This window comes from Manacus candei, unplaced genomic scaffold, assembly GCF_025592945.1.
Source record: "Manacus candei isolate 608988 ecotype Guabito, Panama unplaced genomic scaffold, ASM2559294v1 h1tg000003l, whole genome shotgun sequence".
Lineage (NCBI taxonomy): Eukaryota > Metazoa > Chordata > Aves > Passeriformes > Pipridae > Manacus > Manacus candei.
Genome location: NW_026138051.1, coordinates 12,433,939 through 12,446,409, shown reverse-complemented (window position 1 = coordinate 12,446,409; position 12,471 = coordinate 12,433,939). Strand labels below are relative to the sequence as shown.

At 42.8% G+C, this 12,471-nt stretch overlaps 1 protein-coding gene across 2 annotated transcripts in view; it reads left to right on the top strand.

Annotated features, from left to right (window-relative positions):
• Positions 1-12,471, top strand: part of MCF2 (MCF.2 cell line derived transforming sequence) — a 57,043-nt gene that overhangs the window by 25,813 nt on the left and 18,759 nt on the right. For both annotated transcript variants that reach the window (XM_051792931.1, XM_051792924.1), the window contains exons 7-16: positions 968-1,117; positions 3,862-3,986; positions 4,447-4,561; positions 4,926-5,045; positions 6,175-6,366; positions 7,809-8,000; positions 8,148-8,319; positions 10,614-10,702; positions 11,290-11,378; positions 11,605-11,671. In XM_051792931.1, coding sequence (XP_051648891.1) covers positions 968-1,117; positions 3,862-3,986; positions 4,447-4,561; positions 4,926-5,045; positions 6,175-6,366; positions 7,809-8,000; positions 8,148-8,319; positions 10,614-10,702; positions 11,290-11,378; positions 11,605-11,671 — 1,311 coding nt within the window. The remainder of the gene's footprint in view (positions 1-967; positions 1,118-3,861; positions 3,987-4,446; positions 4,562-4,925; positions 5,046-6,174; positions 6,367-7,808; positions 8,001-8,147; positions 8,320-10,613; positions 10,703-11,289; positions 11,379-11,604; positions 11,672-12,471) is intronic.

Genomic DNA, 12,471 nt, shown 5'->3' with positions numbered 1-12,471 from the left:
CATGACTCTCACACTTGGAGATAAAAATGACAAAATGAGTGACAAAACATTTTAATGTAAGAAAAACATAGTTTCTACACCATAGCTGCCCACGGTAGATGTGCCATCTGAAAAACTTCTCTCAAAATTCCCTTGTAGAGTGGTCATGAAACATTTCCTGAAATTTCCATGGAAAATAAATGCTTTTAAAAGAAATATATAACTGCAACCAGTTACATTTGAGTTTATTTTCCAACCTAAATGATTCCATGATTCTATGATTATTCTGTTCTCAAAATTGGAGCTGGAGCACCAAGCCAGGTGTGAGACCCCCCACCTTGTCCAGTGGTGTGGGAGCCATCTGCTGTCCAGAGCTCCCACTGGCTGGCAGGGAAGTGCTGGGGAGCTACCAACAGCACTTATTTTCACCCCACTCTTTCCAGTTTGTCTCTGGCACCCTGCTTAGCTCCATCCCTTGTCCTCTTGGTGAATCTGCAGATGAGGTGGTTGTGGTGCCAGACTGCCTGTAACCCACCCTTTGGGCTTGCAAAAATGGAGACATCCATCACCAGGAAGCCAAATACAACTCCAAAACCCCACTGTCTGGTGATGGTTGCTTGTGTGAGTTAATCAGAGGAGAAGGATAATAGAAGAGGAATTACAGGAATATGTGAGATGGATCTTGGGATGACTTCTGCTGTAGATCTCCAGTATGTGGTAGGAACAATCTCAGTGTACAAGAACAGCAGAAAGCAAAGCGTGAAGTATCTCTGCCCAATACAATCCTATGGCAGATTCAGTCTGCACTGCAAGCCACCTGGCCAAGCATGGGATGTCCACTCTGTCTGCCATGGACATCCCACCCACCTCTCTCCGAGCAAGTTGTTGGGCTCCCTTGCACATCTCAGCCTTGGCTCGTCACACACTCTTAAGGAGCTGTAGGAATACCCTGAATCCCAGGCTGATTGCAATTATCGTCTCCCACCAGGCCATAGAGAGTTTTGCACTAACCGTGAAGGAAATTGCACAGATGTTACAGTCCTTTGGCATGGAGCTGGCAGAGACCGAGCTGCCCGACGACATGTATTCCATCGAGCGCATCCTGGCCCTGCGCACGGAGAAGTACTACCAGCTCAAGGTGTGTCTCACCAGCAGCTCTGCTGCTTGCACAGCAAGATGGGATTTCTGGTGTTTGCCTGTCTGTTTTGCCTGTTTGTTTTGCACACTCCTCCTTCCCTCCCATGCATGTGTACGTGTTGACAGACAAAACAGAACACAGCATGACTGTTTCTGTGTGTTGCCCATACATTTGCCATCCACTTGAGCAAGTTACCCTGCCAGCATCCAGCAAACTGTCTCAGCTGCCGCCTCCTTGCTGGCTGCAGCAGTCGGTGTCTGCAGCCTGCTCCTCCCATGCGCTCAGCACGTCTCGCTGCCAGGAGGGTGGTGGGAGGCTTTGTCACCTGCATGTTCATGCCCTCAGTTGGGATTCCCTTTACTTCACCCCTGTGGCTGGACAAAGCTGCACACAAAGCTCATCAGCAGGTCTGGAGGGATGGTTTGTCCCCAGCTCCCTCTGCCTGATGCAGCTTCTCTGAGGGGACTTAAGGGAACTGTGCTGGAGAGCATCCAAGATGAAGATTTTGTGTGAACACATGGTACAGACATTCACAACACAATCCCTGTCTTCATGTGAGCCTTCATCTTTTGCCTGAACAACATTTGTTTCATTAATATTTTAATTTTTTTTTCAACTATTTTTGATTGTTATTAATATTATTAAAGAAGCCAGTGGAAGCTTTAGTGCAACTAGCTGCTGCTTTATCAAGCTGTTGTCTTTGGTGCTCCTGCATCTTTCAGGGAGCAGTATGGGTGTGTCCCCAACCACTCACTTCAGAAATGATTCCTGTGTTAACAGTCATTCTGTGTGGCTGAAGAATGAGGTCTTTTGCTTTCTGACAGGTTTTATTTACCAAAGAAGTGTATCTGTTTTCATTAATAATCATTTGTCATTCACCTGACAGCGAGTTCCCAGAAATCTGTCTGTAAGAAATACTGAAAATGACATCCAAAGTGTTCTGTGTGTAGGCATAAATGTATGTGTGCACATATAGGAAGTATCATTATAGATACTGCCAATGGGCCTTTATTTCTTCTTTGAAAATGAGGAGAGTAGTATGAAACAGCAGCTGCATCTATTACAGTATGACTTACTGACTTAAGTTTCATGCTGAGGACTTTGTAGCCAAAGTACAGGGGGCAAATATCAACTACACAATGTATTTCTGTGTATAAACCAGCCAGTAATACCCACTTGCCCCTGTGGAGAAATAAAACATGTAATGTGTTTTCATTTGCATATAAAGCACAGCATCACTAAGTACAAGGCATCTCTTGCTTTTAATTCCTCATCCATTAATTTCAAATATCAAAACCACCCGTTGGCTTTTGACTGAAATGAGATCTGTTGGACTTTTTTCTTATGTTCCTTCTAAGACCATGAAAGATGAAAGCAGATGAGAAACTGTGCACAGATTGTGGTGACAGCAAGACACTGGATCCTAATCTCTCTCATGACAACCCCAGGATTGGTACAGCTGATTGCTGAATTCAAATAATGAGTTGATCAGAATAATTTATGTAGCTGTGATACTGAACAGAAGCTGATTGCAGGCACAATAAAAAATGACAGAAACTAATTAAACAAAGTAACTAAGAAATTAACCTCTTTGATATACTGAACAGGAAAAAGTCAAGTTAACACCTGTTTGACAGTCAGGCTACTTTGCCTTGTGGATAATGAACAGCTTTGAATCAAAAGAGGAATGCAGGGCTCTGGAGACTGAGATGTAAGAGGATGAAATAACAGCCACCTGCAGACTAAAGCATGCTACATAATTCCTCTTCCCTTCTGAGTCTCCTGGATATGGTAGTATCAAAAGGAGATAGGGTTTTTGCCTTGCAGTCATCTTCCAGGACATTTTAGTGATAGGGTTGCAAACAGGCAGCTGACTGCATGTGGTAGAGGAGACGCTCCTGCAGCTGTGTTGTTTTCCTGGGCTGCTGCACTGAAGATGCTGTTATGTTTAGGTTGCTGTGAGTTATCAGGGGCAGGCAGACATTTAAGCAAGTCTGAGTTTTCTGTATCTTCTCCCTGAAGTCGTTTTGCTGTTGTTTCTCTTGCAATGGAGACTTGACTATCTCTTAGGATGGGTTCTTACTCCTCCGGTACCTGCCTGTCCAGTGCGGCCATACACAGGTCCCTCCTTCAGGGCCTCTTCTGACTCTGTTCATCACCTACATGCATTTTCTCCCTCTTTCTCATCTCTGTGTTTGGTGTCTTTTTCCTGAAAATAATTGACTAAACACACCTGTTTGCTTTGGGGCTGAGCCCAGCAAAGCACAAAGCACCTCAGCTGATGCTAATGAACACAGCAAGGGTTTAAATTGTCTACGAGTGGGTGTTATACTGGAAGTGTTGATTTTGTATGTAGAGGTTGTAGTAAGTGATGATGCCATGTGGTCTCAGTCTTTGTCCCACAGTGGGGTGCTCTTTCTACAACCTGCTGTCATGACCTCGATGGAGAAGCCCAACCTACTTGCTTGAAGACTTGAACTTGTGCATAGATGTCTCATACAACCCCCACCTGCTCATCAAGAGAGAGCCATGGCAGTGCTGTCCTCCTGCCTCTCAAATAATTTTGTGGCCTCCTGCAGCTCCAGGAGCTAATTCCATGTTAAAAGAACTAAAACATCTTCTGGGAGTCCTTTGGATATTGGTGCTTCATTTCACACAGGGAAACTAAGGCAGGAGAAACACAAAATTACTTATCCTTACCTCAAAATAAGTAGCCTGAATCAGAAATGTTTTGTGTTATACAGGAAGATATTACAGCAGTCACAAAAGAGGGAAACTTGCTTTTGAGCAGTTTTGAAGAGCCTGACACTGAGGAATGCAGTCAGGACCAGCACCATGAGAGGCCTGGAGACTGGGAGACTGTGAATCGGTAAGTGCACTGTGTTTGTTATTTCCCTGATTTTTCAGTGGAAACATTCAAGTTATTTAGGTGTAGATGTGTTGTTTAGGTCATCTACCAAAGACAAAGATACCAGAATTTTGTTCCAAGCCCGTTAAGTTGCTGTTTGACTTCTATCAGTTGGTTTAGACCTGCTCTGATTTTTATCCCTGCTGTTACAATGAGGCTGTGGAGCAAATGCGGGGTTCTTCAGTGCCAGGCTCCCAGGTATTACTCAGATAAATTGAGATAGCAACAATTGGTTCCCACAGGTGCTGTCATCTGCAGTGATGATTTCATTAAAATTCTCTCTGATATCTTCTCAAGACATATACACACATCTGTTGTCTTCTTCTGAGACCTTGGGTCCAGAAGACATCTACAGCTTGTCCATCTCTGCTTGTCCTCTGTTTACAAATTGTTCCAATATTGTCCTTTTTCTGTGCTCAAGGTTACTTGGTCAGCTGCGTGAGATGGAGACTGCTTTTGATGGCTTCTGGGAAAAACATCAGTTAAAAATGGAACAATATTTGCAGTTGTGGAAGTTTGAGCAAAGTTTTCAAGAGGTATGAGCAGATGCACTTCCACTGGCAGAAGGGAGAGTTGGAGATGAAATGGAGGGGAGAGAAGTTTTGTGCTTTTTATTTTGAGAGTATTTAATTTATAGTGCTTTTCCTTGACTCTGGCAGGGCTAGCTAGCTTGGGGAGACCACTGTGCTTCCTCATTTAGAGCTAATTTAGGTATCCCTACCCTGCAGTCGCATGGATTTTGCTGATAGAAGCATCTCTGAATTTAGAAATTAGTTCTTGGACATTAGTTTTATTATTGGATTTAGCAATCTTAGCTAAAGTGTGATTAATTTTGGTCTCAGAATGATTTTCTGCCTGTGCTTTGTATCCCTTTGCAGCAGTCTTCTTCTTTGTGTCTAGGTCAAGAATGCCATTGAATTTTTAATGGGTCAGCAAGCGGAGCTTCCCGACACTGGGGACAGTGTTGCCCAAGTGAAGCAGAGGCTCAAGGACTTGGATCATTTCGATGGTATGGCTCAGGTGAGATAATCTTACACAGAAAGAGGCACTAATGAAACACAAGAGCCACATTCTGTGTTTGTGGTAGGAGGTGTTTCCTGAAGTTACCTGGTTCTGGTGTAATTTGTTGGCAAGTGGCTGTATGGAAGGATCGATTTCACGTCTTTGCTCTGTGCAGTGGTGCTGTGATCACTCTGAAAGCCAGAAACAGGGTATCTAATTATCATAGTTAAAATAAATTACTGAGCCACCATGAAAATCCGGAACAGATAAATGTCTGAACATGGGGGAGGCGTGGGATTTAATGAGCTGGAAGAAAAATGATTTGTATTTTAAGTGCTTTAGCTGTGCTAATAGAGACTTGTTACCAGGCACATGGAGAGGCAAAAAGAACTTGCTATCCTGACGTGTCTCTGACTTAACATATGGGTGAAGACTAAGAGTTGTAGGGGAAAGAAGAGTGATGATTCACAGGATCCCAACTGAGGATGTGACTTTTGCAAAGGGATGTGCTTGGCACATGGGGCAGGGTCAGCAGAGAAATCCTGAGGGATCTGGACATAGAAAATGAGCAAATAAGAGTCTTAGGGAAAGGTCTAAAGCTTCTTGTCCATTTGGAAGAAGTGTTTGTGAAGAGAGGGAGGAGAAACAAAAGGTCAGGCAGGCAGGGTGCAGCAGGGAAGCAGTATCAGCAGAAAACCAGCCCTGGAGAAACCATAACCATTACACTGACCAAGGTGTACAGAAAAGACAGTGTGTGCATCAAGATCTGCTACAAAGGGCCTGGTTTGTTTTCACCCCAAACTGCTCCAGTTCTCTTTGATGCTTGTGAGCATAGTGTGCCTAAACTGGGCATCAGCTGCATTTTATTCAGGGCATGGTTCCTGGAGACAGCAGGCACTCACAGCATTGCTAGTTTGGAGAAATCTGTTTTCTTCTTCATCCTCTTTATGGATAACAAAAGTTTTTTTTCCCAAGAGGATGGATACCCTTTTATCCTGCGTAACTGACCCATTCTGTCTACTCCTAATGGCCTTTATCTCCACGTGTGCCTGAAATGTGGTAAAACAAGAAAGTGCATGTTGTTATGTGTAGACATTTTGACATTATTTCAGTAAGTGTGCAATCCATTCTCTTCCTTTCACTGAAGGATCTGATAGGGAAGGCTCAGGTGGTGATACTGCATGGACACCAGCTAGCAGCAAATCATCACTACGCACTCAACTTAATCTGCCAGCAATGCAATGAGCTGCGGCACCATTCTGATGTCTTGTCTGATGAGATCAAAAGGAAGCAGATGCGACTGCAGAAGACCTTGGATCTTCATACCCGGCTTCAGCAGGTAGAGTTCAGAGACACAGTGCTCTGAGAAGCAGATAATTAGCTTCTCCTTGGAGTTATCCTCTCTACCTCTTAGCTGGAAGCACCTGAAATTTGCAGCTTTGCTTCAGTTAATGGTAGGAAAGTGTTCCCTAAAGGCTGGAGGAGTGCCTCACCCCTCACTTAGCTGGGGAAGTTAGCAAACAGAAATCTACTTGTGCTGTGAAGTCAGCAGAAGGATGTGGGTATCTCTGGAGGGCAATTCAGAACACCAAAGTTCAGCTGCTGCTCTTGGTTGTGCTTTCATGCTGCATCCATGTATTAATTGACTTTGGAGGTTTTTGTACCAGTGCAGTAGGGGTAATGCTTTCAGATAAACTCCAGCCCTTTTTTTCTGAGTGATTTATTAAGAATGAACGTAGCTCGGTGTAAAATAAAGTTGACAGATTGGTAGATAGGCACAGCTGCTGTGTGCTAGCGTGGAAGTGGAGTCATGTGGTTCCAACACTCCTTGATATCTTAATCAGCATCGAATATTCATTTAGGGAAATTCACGGTAATTAGGCCAGAAGGCACACGGCTGTAATATGCTTGAGGCCATTAAGAGAAACAGTGAAGTTTGACCCTGTTCCCTTTCACTGTTTTGGGGACTGGAGAACTTGTTTTTCCTCTCTGTGTGCTCCACTTCAGTGTTGCACTGGTCTGTGGGGACAGACAGTTCCTTGACAGCCTCTGAGCTGTGCAGCAGTAGCCTCTCCTGGGCTCCTTGCAGTCCTGGTTGGTGTCAGGGGTCTAGCCTGTGGGCTTTGCTGGAGCACAACATGGTACTGCTCTCCATGGTCTCTCTTCCTGTTCACAGAATTGGAGATTCTCTGTTGTTCTTGGCTGGAGCATCCTCGCCCACCTGTGCACACCACAGTGTGTGAGTGCCAATTGAACCCCAGCCTGGCATTCACCTGTTGCCTGCACATGTCAAGTGTTGACTGCAATTTAAAATCTTTATTATTTTTAAAAACATGAATGCAATTACTTTTGATCATTCCTCTCAGTTGAGGTCTGCACAGAGCCAGGCTTTTATTTATCTCAAGAAATCTGCCAGTCTTGTTGTAAACTCCACAGTGCCCACTTCAGCTTTCTGAGCCAGATAAATAAAGATCTGCTTATCATTTGGTTCAACTATGCACTAAATAGTGCTTCTGTGTCTGTTATACCACTGGTTTTATCCAGGTACAAGTGGGAGCATAACTTGGCTGGGTATGTTGAGGACTGCAATCACCCTCCAGAAAAAATGTGGTCTTTCTACTTTCTAATCAAAACACAGTAACTGCTGAGGTCTTTAGGAGTGCTAGTTAGCTCCATGTTGAAAATATAGATCCAGAAAATGACATTCCTCATGGGAACTTTGCTGTAGTAGGGGTGCTGCTGACGGTCTGGCTCCCTGTGCTTGCCCTGTGCTGTTACCAGGCTCTGCAGTGCTGTGATGAAGGTGCCTACCTGCTTGCCAACCAGCAAATGGATAAGTGCCAGTCTAAAGAAGGCGCTCAGAAAGCTCTCCAGGACATAGAAAGATTTCTTGAAAGCTCTTCAGCCTACTTAAACTATGATCCCCAAGCCCTACATTACGATTTCGAGTCAGTCTTAACATCTGAGTTGAAGGTAAGCAACCCCTCTAGTTCCTTACACAAGTAAAAAGCAAGGTTGGACTGTGACGGGGTGTTGTCACCTTTATAATTCTCTGGTTTGGGTCAAAGTGCAAAATAATGGTGTTTATTTGATCACAAGAGTCTTCTTCACTCTCTGCAGTGCCAGATCCAGTCGGTGCAGGTCAAGCTTGAGAACGTTCGGAGCATGTTTGAGAATCGGCAGTCCTGCTTCAAGAAGCTCTTGGATAAACACGTGCGGCCCGTCCAGCTGGTGGCTCCTCGGCCAGAAAATCCACCCAGATCAAAATCACCATTATTTTCGCCTAAACATGGTAAAATATTTTGAGTTTATGGTATCTTCGGCTATAATTTTGCTTTGAGACGGGAAGAGTAGGGCTCAGGATGGTTTTGAGAAACCAGCTGAACCTTGCTGGTGGTTACAGAGTTGTTGTATAGTCTTAAATATATATCTCATGATTTATTATCTTTCCAATTTTTGTGTCAAACTTCTCACACTGGGGTGAAGAATGGGGCTGGTTGCTTCTTAAGTATTTTCACATCCTACTTGGTGAAAAAAGAGCCAAAGTAGTGCATACCTCCAGTTCTGCTTTCCTAGCATAGTGCTGGGCTGGAAACTGGTGAATTAAGTACTACAGGGAAAAAAGGTCAAGATTTATAAATTTATTAGCATACCTGTTCTCTGTGGCTGTCTTGAGCTGGAACTGACGTAAAGTTAGAGTGATGTTTGCAAAAGAGCTTGGAGAAATGAAGAGCTCAAATCTCTTGAACAGAAATGAGCTGGAGCTTAACTCCCTTTGATTCCTTGAGGGTATCTTCCCTAAATCCCAATTGTGGAATAATTAATGCCCATAAAGGTACAGATTCTCATTCAACTGAGTTCACTGAATATTCTGCCCTAATTTGGATAATGGGATGTGGCACCATGTTAGCTTTAAATGATGACATTAAAACCTTCATCCTTGGCAGCCCTGTATGTATCAGACATAATTAAAAGAGATTCCAAATTAGTGTCCATACATTTTAAACCAGGGGCATGCTAAGTTATGTGAGAATATTGAATTTGGTGATCTGACTACATAAAAGTAATTGAACATTTGTGTTTTAACACAAAATTTTTATGATGAATTAACAAATATTGGTTATGGTGAATTTTAGCAGGTGTCATACAACTGTAAAAGCAGCTTCAGTTCAGGGAATGACTAATGTAAATAGCCAAGCTAGTGAAGGAATGGGAATGAAGCTTGGTGCAGTGAGAGGAATTAAGCTACTCAAGATGCAGGCCAGTGCAGCAAATAAATCCCAGATTTTGTCTTCCCAGGCTGATGCCACCTTCTCTAGTCCACACTGCCTTCTGAAGCCCTTTCCTCAATCAGGAAAAAAGCTCAGAGTCTTTAAACTAGAGCACTGTCCTCTTTACCTAACTCAGTTTTTCCAGCTTTCTCGAAACAGGAAAGGGTTAAAGACAAATTATTGACTTAAAGGGTGGGGTAAATGGGTGGCCACCCCTGTGGGATGTTGTGAGACCATCATCACTCAGCTGGACTTATTTCATGCCTTTATGGGATGCACATTTTTCCAGCAAAGGCACTCAGTCACCTGCAAAGCATAGGTATCCTCCATTAATCCTCTTCCTGAAAGTGATGATCAGGTGTGTTGGAATGAGCATAGCCAGCAAGAGGGGAAAGACAAAAGGCTCCTCTTTGGATAGATCATGACAAGAAAGCTTTTTAATAAGGCCTCTGTTTGATACCAAACATCAAAATGCTGCAGACCTGCTGACACGATGTGCAGTGTCAAAGGCACATGCTGGGCTCCATCGGAAGAGCTTTGAGATGGATGGGTTTTATGGTGTGGACTGAAACCAAACCAACTCTGAGCACATCACTTTTGTCCTCTCTCTCTTTCTTTCTTATACTTCTGCATCGCCCCCCCCCCCCTTTTTTTTCTTTTATCTTTGCCCTGGATTTGAAGCCTATCTGAGAAATGTGGTTCTAATTTTTAAACCATTCTTAGGGAGGGGACAGAGTAAATCTATCCTGTGACGAGCCATGAAGTGTAGTGAGATGTACAGAAGTGGTACAACAGGCTGTGTCGGAGCCCGAGTGCCAGAGTAAAGTCATTCTTGCAACAGAAGCTGGTGTCCCTCTCCCATCTGACTTCATATCTGTTCCCTTCCTCCCAGTGGCAGTCTCTAAGCAGGACCACTGGCAAGTCCTCACTTCTTCCTGTCTCTGGAAGGGCTGATATGAGTAGGTGACGTTCCTTTCTGTAGTTTATTTGCTTTTACTGTTTTTGCTTTTATCATCTACTCAGGCTTCAGGGAATTTGATAGGTTTTGATTACTGTGTTCACTTAATGGACGTTCTGGGTTTTTTTCTGATTACTTTTTACTTTATGGCCTTTATGACCTTGTGATGTGTGCTAATTGGTATTAGTATTGTTTGGGATAAATACCCTTTATTTTGTCAGTTTGCTATTGGTATGAGGTAACTATTTTCATTCTTAAAATGTATTACATTTTTCTTTGTGACTTACTAGTTTCTGTCTGAACCATCTCCTTCGCTACAGATGTACATGATGTAATTGTGGTTTTTTTCTACACAAGGTGTGGATTTTAATTCCAGTTTGAAATTTTCATTTGATCTTTCTCTCCCTGGGAAGAAAACATCAAGAAAAACTCCGAGTTCTCGCAAGGTAAAAATTATTCATGAAATCTGAGTGAGTTTCATACACTGAAAAACTAAAACTCCTTTAAAAATCGATTGTACTTTGGAGTTGGAGATGCTCTTCTTCTTTTCTCCTTTTCTTTTTTTTTTTCCCCTTTAAAAAATATTCAAATAAACCCAAATCCTCTTATATCTATGTGGTTTTGTTGGATTAGTCCAACACCTGAGATCTATCTTGGATTGATTTTCCAAGTCACAGATATCGATTTTCTGTGTGTTATTCCCTGAACCTGTTCTTTTCATAACAGAGACATGTATTAGGAAATCTCCCCATCCACAGATATTTCCCCTGTGGAAACTCTTCTCTGGTCTCTGCGCTAATGAATTATGTTACCAGTATTTTCAGATTTTATGTAGCAGAGTAATTTCTGGGAGTATTTGGCCACCCATTATATGCTGTGCCCTTTTAAGGTTTCCTACACAAGGATTTCTTAAAAGGAAGTATATTTCATCCTTCCCCAAAGAGTTCCCATGCTGACATCAGGGGCTGGGCTTGTCCAGCCCCTGCAGTGCCCTTCTGGCAGCTCTTCCCAGTGTATCCCATTTCTCTTCCAGATCGAAGTAATGCACGACTATCAGGAAAAACGGAATTCCTTGCAGTATTTTATTTCAGACAGTGATGACAGCTTAGATATACTAAAAGGGTAAGCTTTCATCCCGTTTACATCCCTCAAAATGATGTTTATTTCTGGCCAGTCCTTGCTCCACCCCTGAGATCCTCCAACCTGACCTGGGTGTCATCTCTTGAGGTTTTACGTGTTGGTTGTTAAGGAGATCACCCTGTGTTTTTGGTTCCTTGAACTGCACTGATTATATGGTCGTTTTATATAGACATAAAAATGATATGCTTCTATTTTTTCTTTGTTTTAGCCATGTCATAAATGAGCTTATAGAAACTGAGAGAGTGTATGTGGAGGAACTCTTCACTGTTCTGACGGTGAGTGACTTCTCCAGGTTGTTCCTTATGGTTCCGCAGTGACTTGTACAAAAGAACACCTGCCACTCTGTCAAACTAAGCAAATATGTGATGGGGCAGGTTTCTACCAGACTGTCAGATCCCAAGCTAGTCATAAATGTTCAAGTTTTCTCCCTAGGTTTTTTTTGTTGGAGGCATCTGCAAGAACAGTTGGTGTCAGGATGAACTTTTCATCTAGAATGAGGGAGAAGCCTTCTGTTTGTACACAAAAGCACTGGTAATTAGTCTTAGCAGTGCTGGGAAAAATGTACAAAAAGCTGTTTCTTTTAACTGTTCCCTAATTTCTTTTACCTTTAGGAGACAAAAGAAGTTTGTGTTTTACTCTTGGGAGGATTCTGTCTCAATACTGTGAAGTTTGAGACCGTATAAAGCACATTTCTTTAGAAAGCAGATTATAATTTCTCATACTGCCATTCTAGACACTTCTACTTTATTCCAAAATAACTCTTGCTGATGGCCAAAACAAGTTGGCTGTTAAATAGCTCCCCTCCCTTGCATTTCTCTCACTCAGGAGCAAGCAGGATAAAAATCTGTTGGACTGCAGGTAATTACATGCACTGATTGGGGTTTTTGTTAAACCACACTCTCTATGATGAAGCAGTTGGCAGGTACAAAATTTATTACTGTGCTCATCAAGTCTAGATAGAGAAAAATGGACAGTTTTCTGAAAATAGTATTTCCTTTCAAGGGGGAAGCCTGCTTGCAGGGTTTAAATACAAATTACTAATTTTCCACATACTTATCATCTACTGCATCCTCAA